This window comes from Priapulus caudatus, unplaced genomic scaffold, assembly GCF_000485595.1.
Source record: "Priapulus caudatus unplaced genomic scaffold, Priapulus_caudatus-5.0.1 Scaffold2079, whole genome shotgun sequence".
Lineage (NCBI taxonomy): Eukaryota > Metazoa > Priapulida > Priapulimorpha > Priapulimorphida > Priapulidae > Priapulus > Priapulus caudatus.
In genome coordinates this window covers 7,848-17,080 of record NW_014579140.1, presented here as the reverse complement: position 1 = coordinate 17,080, position 9,233 = coordinate 7,848, and the positions used below count along the sequence as shown (strand labels likewise).

The window sequence follows — 9,233 nt, the reverse complement described above, 5'->3', positions numbered from 1 at the left end:
TGGTAGTACCCTGCGGTCAGGGGGGGCGCTGTGAGCTTCTTGTGAGAAGACTTCCGCAGAAGAAACTTGAGATCAGCGATGCTCGAAGATTTAGGTTGAAGGGTGCAATGGTAATAGACGGTTAGGTGGTGGCTATATAGAACGAGTGACGGGCTGATCACAAGCGGTAGGAATGGATCAAATACTGGGTACCTGTATGTGTTATTATGTGATTATTACGGTCGTCATTGTTGTGGTGGTATAGGTGGGAACATTGTGTGAGTGGTGACAGTCATAGAGGGATAGTGATGTGGCGCATGTATTTTATATTATAAACAAGCTTATGCTTTCGATGCGCTGCGATCGTTATATGAGCGCTGACGCATATAAAATAAATTTTAATAACTCTATACATAGGCGGAGGTGTAGGAAGTAGGAGCGGTGTTGGCAGCTTTTATTGATATTTTCGATTGAGGCGTTGCAAAGGACAGCAGTCAAGCAAGCTCATGGTTATTGTTTCCTGGTAAAATTAAGTTGCGAAAATAGGGCTGAGCGGTTAGGATTCGGCTATCGGGCGGAGAGTAATGAGTGGGCGAGGGGGGTTGGTGGGGGTTGGCTGTGGGTTCAATTTATGTGATGGGGGTTGACGTCGTATTGTTTGTATATAGGTAGAAAGTTTCGTATGGTTTAAATGGAATGAGGCGTATTAGTGTTCAGCGAGTATATGTATTATAGAGAACCAGGGTTAGTGTAGGCGGGTGCAGCGTGTGCGTCGTTAGCGGATGTAGAGCACGGCGCAGGTAGATAGAATACGGAGATTGGTAATAAAAGTAGGAGAACGCTGTGAGGAAGTAGAAGGTGTTGACGACTTTAGTAGGAGGTATGGGTTTCATTGAAGGCGTTGCAGAGGGCGCAGGCAGCTCAAGGAAGCTGAGTGTTTCATTTGTATTCCGGGCGGGGGGGTGAAAGGAGTTATCGAGTGGTCGTGGGGGGGCGCGCCGGCGGACACTTATGGTGCGTGCGCCGGGCCTATGCTTCGGCGCACGGATCCAGTGAGCCAGCGCTGGCTACTGGTGTAGGACGTTCCGCGGTGGGGTGTGCTGTGCGCGGAACTGCGCGCAAGATCTCGCTTTAGCGCTTTGGATCACACCCTTTCGGCAAGCGGTTTCTCTGAGGGTACCGTGTATATGTTGGGGATGGGAGTATACATCCATGTTGAGTTGAGCAGGCGGCGAGCCATATTGATATATGATGTGCGGGTATGTGCGTATATGTGGCGCTTTGTGTGTAGGTGGTGGTGACGGGGGGTGTATGTGGTGTATGGGTGTGTGGTGGGGGTGGTGTGCTGCATGCTATCGTGGGGTTAGTGGATGGTGTATAAGATTGCAATCGAGCTCGTTGTGTGTCGTTCTGTGTTACGGGATGTGAGTGTGTTATTTTGCGTCATTAGGTGTTGGTATTGGGCGTCGGTTCATTGCGTCATGCGCCATTAAGTCTTTGTAGGTAGTCCCTGACAGGTAGTGTAGTGGGGGAACTAGAATGCAATGTAGGGGTGAAGAATATTGCGCTTTAACGTAATTTTCGGAAAATACTTCGTGACATGCTAATTGCACATACTTCTATGGACAAGTAAGACTCTAGTTTAGCTGGGAGGTCAGAGAGGGAGGGTCGTGTGATGGTGCAGGAAGCAGAGAGAGGAAGAAGGGAGAGGAGAGCGAGAGAGACAGAGAGGGAGAGAGTAGGAGAAGACGAGATAAAAATAAGAGAGAAGCGAGGAGGAGAACGGCAGAGGAGCGCAGCGCGATGGCGAATAGAGTAGAGTATAGAATAGAGTAGATTAGCGAGAATAGATAGGTAGGTGTAGATTGAGGGAGGAGGGGAGGGGGAAGAGGAGCTAGGAGGAGAAAGAGATGAGAGGAAGAGAGAGGAGAGAGAGAGAAGAGAGAGAGAAAAGAAGAGAGAGAGAGAGGGAGAGGAGAGAGAGAGAGAGGGAGAGAGGAGAGAGAGAGAAGGAGGGACGCAGGCCATACTATGTCTAGCCCGCTGGGGTGCAGCAGATACGATGATTCAGGTGTGTAGTTGCGGCGATGTGTGCAGTTTTCGCGTCATCATATTAAGTAGCTTGACGTATACTCCCGAGGGAATGGTCGTAGTTAGGGGAAAGATGCTGAGTGTTGTTGCTGCGTGCTGCACATTTGCAGTAGCTAGCTCCAGAAGATAATGCGTAGAAGCAGGGATCTCTGATAAGATACTGCTTAAGCAGTGAAGCATTGGAATGCGTGGCGTGGGTGAAAGCGGATTTTTCGTCGGGGCGGACATGTTAAATTGACGTCATTAGCTGGTAAGTATGTGAAGCAAGGCGAGATGTGATCGTGCAAATGGGATGCGGGGGCAGAGAGAGTATATGTGAAGGGAAAGTTCAGAATCGTATGGCGGGAGTGTCTTGGGGTAATAAGCACTTGTGTAATTGTAGTAGATTGTCTCTGAGGTCTTTTAGTCACTTGTGTCATTTAGTTTCATGACAGTTGGTATGTGAATATTGCAATGTGATTTGCAATCGGGAGATTGGGGACGGTCGATAGATGGCCGTAAATCAGGCATTTCTTTATAGGTGGCATAGGGGAAGGTTTTCGCCCCTTTTCCATGCTCGTCGACTCACATGTGTGGGGTGGCAATAAGGGGGCTCCAAGGTTAGCGAGATTGACGGTAAATGGAGCAGGGATCTAGGATTTGGCGGAGCGGCAGCGGACGAGTTCTGGACTGGGTGGCGTTGCGGGGTTTTGGTTGCAGTGAAACTAGCCACGTTAGCAATGATGAGAGAAGAGAGGAATATGAAAGGAGAGAGGGTGAGGATAGAGAGGGGGTCGGTTCAACGATCGAATGTTAAGGAGGTCGAACCATAGAGGAAGCGTAGGTGATTGAGGACTGTGAGTGGGGGGCGAGCCAGCGATGAGACAGCCAACGGAGCGCCACGCATGGCTGAGAACGAGAGGTGCAACGGGGAGACGGTAGATGCGTAGTTGAGAGGGGGGTAGAATGTACGAGGTCGGAGAGAAGGGTGCAATTATGTACTGTTGGTTTGTGTATGGTCTGTGGCATGGGTAAGACAGTGAAGAACCCGATGTTGGGGGGGTTATCGTGGCGCCGAGTTTAATGGTGTGTTCGGATGATGAGTGAGTGAGTGCGTTGCGGAGCTCTTTTTTTGTGCGGCGGTGGCGGGGGGGGGGGGGGTGGGAGGGGGTGGGGGGGGCGGGGCGGGGGGTGGGGGTCTGGTATACCTCCGGTTGTGGACCCGCGGCTGTTTTTCGACGATTTACATTTGATGGACCAACATGGTGTGTGTGGGTGTGTGGGGTGTGGGGTAGTGAGGTAGTGGGTGATGAGGGAGTAGGTGGAGGTGTCATTGGTAGTAGGGAGAGCGCGGGTCGTAGGCGAGGTGAGGATGCGAGCAGTTTGGCCGAGGTGGAGTTGTCTCGGGACGCGAGTGATGACAGAGCGAACTAGCGTAGATTGTATGCGAGCGCGTAGCGATTGGTAGTTCTTGAGGGTGTGCTAAGATGTAGGTTGTAGGCTTGAAACATGGTGAGATGAAGGCTTACGAGTGGTAGTTTAGAGCGACGGGGGGGCATTACGATCGAGTTTTAGTGGGGTGTGTGGGTGTGTAGGTGTGAGAGAGTGTGTGAGTTTGGTGTTGTGTGTATGCGCGAGAGTCAGAGTGGTTGTCGATGAGTGTCAGTCGGATTTGCGAGGTCGACGGACCATTGGTTTGACCCACGGGAGCGTAGGATTGACGAGTGAGTACGGAACGGACGAGCTCTGGTGCTTTAAGATGCTAGTCGAGCCTTGTGAGCCACTACGACTATGTTCAGGGAGTGAGCGCGGTGGGGGCGAGAGTGTGGTGCGGCGGAGTCACCGGAGGGGAGTATCGTATGAGTTTGAAGGGTTGCAAGTTGTGGTGAGGAGTGGGTATTGGGTGAGTAGGGAGGTGGAGCTGGCCGGGGTGGGTCGGAGGGAAGAGGAGAGGGAGTTAGTCTCAGGGAGCGTGAGGTCTTACGGGTGAAGCTGGGCGATCCACTCGTTAACGTTGACAGAAACCATTGTAGAGTTAGGAGAGAGCGAAAAGATTCGTCGAAATTGGGGTGCGAGTGTAGTGTGACGAGGGCTCAGACCCTTGCTGTCGTAACGTTTAAGTGATAAGGGTTGAAGGGGAATGAGACAATTTACGTAAGGGAATTAAATGGTAGTAGTGATATTTATATTTGATAATGAGATGATAAATGTGTGTTTTCGTAAAAACACGTAAAAATCATTAAGGGTTTAGCTACGGCTAATGGAGAGTACGAGTTTGACGAAAGGTGGAGGTATGGGCATTTGTTCTATTGTTATAAAGGTTTTCCACGCTTGCCACGACTCGTTCGGGCGTCGCGTTCGTGTGAGGATTTGTGTGGTGGTGCAGAATTAGATTAAGTGAGACGTCGGTTTTTTGAGTGAGAAGATAGTGTATTGGTGTAGTGGGTGGTTAGCCTATAGTATGCATAAAGTTAGCTGTGATGTGACATAGAATGTGTAGAATTTGAATTTTGTGAGGTTTGGAGTGGTGTCAGTCGAGATCGCAGCTTGTGATGAGTTCTGGGTTAGTCGGTTGAGGTGTTAGTGAGCTGCGATGTGTGGTCTGTGGGTGGGTGTGGTGGGGGGTTAGGCGGGAGTTAGTCGGGTAAGTGTTGACGACTGGTGAGGCATTGGTAGGACGGTTTGAGAGTTGAACTTGTGGAGGAGTGGTTCTGACAGACGGGCCCTGAGGTATACAGGAGAGAATAGGTCTCTATTCTATGTGTGTTGGGGTGGTGGGTTAAGATCACACACTTGCCTCGGTATGGGGAAAAAGAACGAGAGAGCGAGGCAGTTCGCAAGGGGTTTGTGTGTGGGCGGTTTAAGCGGAACGTAGGATGATAAATAGTAAAGCGAATGCGAGGTGGAGGAGGCGCTCAGATGGAGAGTGATGGTTGCTTGATTATTTGTTGCCGCGCAGGCGCGCGCGTGGGTCGGAGAGGGGTTGTGGTGCGGGAGGGGTGGCGGGATAGGGACCACGGAGCGCAGACGGAAGGACAGTGGGATGGGACCGCGGAGGCGGAGTCGCAGCTAATGAGGAAGGTTGCCAGCGACTCTGGGTCGCGAGTGGAGAGAGGTTGCACGGGGGAGGAGTTGCTGGCAATTTTTGACGAGCCAGCGACTCCCGTCGCTGTGGGACGGGAAGGATGCGGGCGAGTCGGGAGAGGGCGGGCGCGGCGAGAAGGAATGGCGGAATCGAGGGGGAGAGTCGGAAAGGTGCGAGGCGGGGGGCGGTGGGCGGCAGCAACCAGGCGCTGCAGCCGGGGGCGGGGAGGACAGGTTGGTGGAGGCAGAGTTGTAAAATGGAGGTGGAGCGTGAACGCGCGCGGGTCGGCGGAGACGAGAGGTGGGGCGCGGCGGAAGGTGTGCGTGGAGTTCGGCGTGACGGACGAAGCGGGATCGTCGGGCGGGTGGCAGGATGTCGAGGGGCACGAGGTGATGGAACGCGGCGCGGGGCGGACGGGGGTGCGTGGGAGCGATGGGGGGGGGTTGCTGGGAGAACAGTAGGAACGGAGGTGTGTGGCGAGGTGGGGGGGGAGTGGGGTCAGTTCAGGACGGAATGGCGAAGTGCCGCCGGAAATGGGCCAACGGGTGGAGACGGCGAGGGGCAATGGGGTGGCGAAAGCGTGGGACGATGCACGAAAACCGGGACTCGAGTGGATTCAGCCGGGAGGCTTGCGTGGGGGGAGGGGGGGGCGCGGCGGAGAGGGGGGGGGTGGGGGGGGTGTAACGCGGGACAGACGGGTGCGCGCGATGGCAAATACGGGGGGGGGGGGCGCGGGGGGGTCGAACGATCGCTGGTGCGGCGCGACGATTTCAATTGCGACGGCAAAGGGCGTGACCAGGAGGTATGCGCCGTGCAAGGGGAGAGGGGTAGGTTGGGAGCGGGCGGACGGCGGAGGCAGAAGAGGAGTAGAAGAGGAGGGGGTAGGGAGGCGGAGGCGGGCGGATGCGACACAGCGGCGGAGTATGAGCAGCTGCGTCGGTTGTGGATGGACTCAGTGGGCGACGCGAGAGTGGGCGGGAGGTGAGGGTCAGGCGAGCGCGCACGATTGCGACACGGGGAGGAGGTCGCGGACGTGGGGGCGAAGCGCGGCAGCGAGGGTCGGGAAGGAGGGAGAAAGTGGAGGGCAAATGGCCGGCGGAAAGAGTCAGGTGGAAGGCGCGGGGAGTTTAGTGCGGGCAAGGCACGTCGGCTGAGGGAGGGGAGCGGTCGCGTGTCTTGGGATGAGAGGAGTCTGGTAGGTCTTCTTTCAGCGACAGTGTGGGAAGCAGAGAGGGAGGTGGATGGTAGAGGCAGAGGAGAAGGGGGGAAGCGCAAGGTTTCTTGATGAGAAGGGTGTACGGCGGTTCTCTCACGACAGTAGGAAGCAGAGGGAGGAAGGTGGGAGCGAAGTGCAACAAAATTGGGAATGCCCACAATGATGCGGACCTCACTGTTCAAAGCGAAACTGTAAATACGAGGATACCGAAGTGTGCGCAGATGAGAACCCCAACATCACTACTGTAGGTCAAGAGTGGGTGTGGTGGTGTTGGTCCTCTCGGTGGTGGTTGTGTTGGAGATTGGTTGAACCTTACAGTAGTGAGTTGTGGTGGGGGTGTTCATCTGCTGACACGTTAGTGGTATTGTGTGGGATGTAGAGTTGCGGGCTGTTGAAGAGCAGTGAGGTGCGGCATCGAGTGCTGTGGGGGGGCAGTTCTGCCGAATTTTGTGCACTTCAGGCTGCGACCTTTCGTGCCCTCGTGGGCCTGTAGCGTTGAGTGTGAGAGAGACGCCGGGTAGCGACGGCTGCTCAGGGTCAGAAACCGTGACGCTTCCCCCTTTCTTTGCTCTCTAATTCTACATCCACCTTCTCCCTCTGCCTGTCCACACTGTCGTGAAAGAGACTACCAGACTTCCTCTCATCAAGACACGGCGACCGCTTTCCCCGTTCTCTCTCAGCCGACGCCCGTTGCCCGGCAACTAACTCCGCCGCTTCCGTCGACTTTCCGCGGCGCCCTTTGCCCTCACTCGTCGCCCTTCTTCCGGACCTGCTGCGGCTTCGCACGTGGCGACGTCTCCCCCGGGTCGAAGTCGTGCCGGGGTCGCTGGACCTCACTGCGACGACCTCGTCCCCTGCGTCGACCCACGTGAGTCCATCCAGCAGCGACGGCAGCTGCTCATCTCCGCCGCTGTCGTCGCATCCCCGCCCGCCTCTGCCTCCTCTTCTGCCTTCTCTTCTGACTCCTCTTCCGCCTCCGCCTCCGCCTCCGCCTCCAACTCTACCTCCTCCCTTGAGTGGCGAGACGTCCGTGGGTACGTGTTGCGGTCGGCGATGGAAATCGTCGCGACGACCACGCCGATCGTTCGACGCGCCGCCGCCGCGTTGCCATGCCGGACGTCTGTCGCCGCGGTTACACGCCGCCGCGTCGTCTCGCGCGTTCTCCCACGAAGGTTCCCGCTTGATCCATCCGAGGTCCACGGTGTTTCCTCGGGCAGCGTCCCACGTCTGTTCGCCCATCCAGTTGCCTCGGTTCCACGGATGCATTTCGGCGGAGCTTCGCCATTCGTCCTGACAGACATCCTCCACCCTGTCCAGCAGATTGTTCCTGATGTTCTCGCACGCCCCCCGATCGCTCCACCGACCGTCGCCGCCACGGTTATAGATCTGCGTGCCTCGACAATTCTGCCAGGGTTGATGACGTCGTTCGTCGTTGCACGGCCGATCACCGAGATTCGCCGCGCCGTTGTTCGCGACCTGGGGCGCGTTCCACACGTCACCTCTATTGTTAACGTTTGCCTCGCGACAACTCTGGTTCTGCTGCCAGGCCGGCTGCAGCGGCTGGTTGCTGCCGCCCCACGCGCCGCCTCGGTCACCTTTCGACGCTCCTCGCTGCCGATTCCCCGATCTTCTTCCGCCGCGGCCGCCTTCCCCGAATCCCTGCCCGCATCCTTCGTCCCCCGACCAGTGAGCGGGGAGTACTGGCTCGGGCCAGAAATTGCCAGAATTTCCGGTGAAGTCTTCATCGTTGAAGGAGTGCTGGGAACTCGAGCTCATGTAGCTGCGATCGTCTCCCGGGGGGTCATGCCACTGGTCCTTCCGTCTGCGCTCGTGGGTCCTATGGGAAGCTCCGGACCTCATGGTTCAAGACGGCGGCGCGCCTGCGGGCAACAAATAAGAGAACATCTCTCACTGAGCGTCGTACTGAGTCGTTACTATTTATTATTACGTTCGTTAACCGTCAGAAACAAATTTCGAACTGCTTCCGTTTCGTTTTTTCGCATATACGAGGAAGGTGTGTGATGTTACGCTAGCACTAATTATTTCAAAAATAAGTAAAATAGAAACTATTGGCTATAGCTCAGGGGCCCGTTGTCAGAAACATCGTAAAGTTAATGCTAAAGTTAATGCTACGATAACACTTACGACTAATGCTAATGTTGCGAGACTAGCGTTGACAGAAACACATCGCAGCTATTAGAAAACTCACGATAACAGGAACTTCATGTTAACGTTCAGGCTGCTGATTGGATGAGAATTCAATCACAAAATTCAATTGCATAATTTATTGTACATAACAGTATTTATGTATTTGGTGGCTAACCAATGATAATTATTTTGATGAAAAACGAGTGGTCATTGAATATTCTGCCACACAAGACAAATTTCACCTGTAACGCGGAGACCCGCGAGAGTCGTGGCAGGCGTGGAACTTTGAACAAGAGAACAATGCATAGCCATTTTTAATGTTTTGTTTTGTTTTTTTAGCGTAGATATATATGTTTTGAGTGTTTTTAAGAAACACACATTTTATTATTATTAAATATAATATCACTATAATTGTATTGTAGTGTAATGTTGTTATTTCAATTATATTAACTTGACGAGAGGGTCTTGAGCGCTGTAATGTTATGAGGATATTTGCGGACGTTTTCGTTCTCGTAACCTTACAAATGTTTCTGTCAACGGTTTACGAGTGGAGTTAATGGTAAACAATGTTGCGATATTTGTTTTCTGCAACGGACCCAGTATCTTGTCAGGATCCTGTGTAGACAGTTGAAGTTAATTAATACGATTGCTGTGGGAGTGGAGAGCACTTTGCATGGGTAGCTGAAATAGCTCGTAGTGGTCAAGGGTTGACTATGACTTTAAAGCATGCAAGAG

General features: G+C 54.0%; 1 protein-coding gene across 1 annotated transcript in view; it reads right to left on the bottom strand.

Moving 5' to 3' along the window:
* The window catches only part of LOC106818185 (proteoglycan 4-like), a gene marked incomplete at its 3' end in the record, with an annotated part of 13,860 nt that extends 5,650 nt beyond the window's left edge, over positions 1 to 8,210 (bottom strand). The window contains exon 1 of the mRNA XM_014822912.1: positions 7,459 to 8,210. Coding sequence (XP_014678398.1) covers positions 7,459 to 8,210 — 752 coding nt within the window. The remainder of the gene's footprint in view (positions 1 to 7,458) is intronic.
* Positions 8,211 to 9,233: the final 1,023 nt, after the last annotated feature.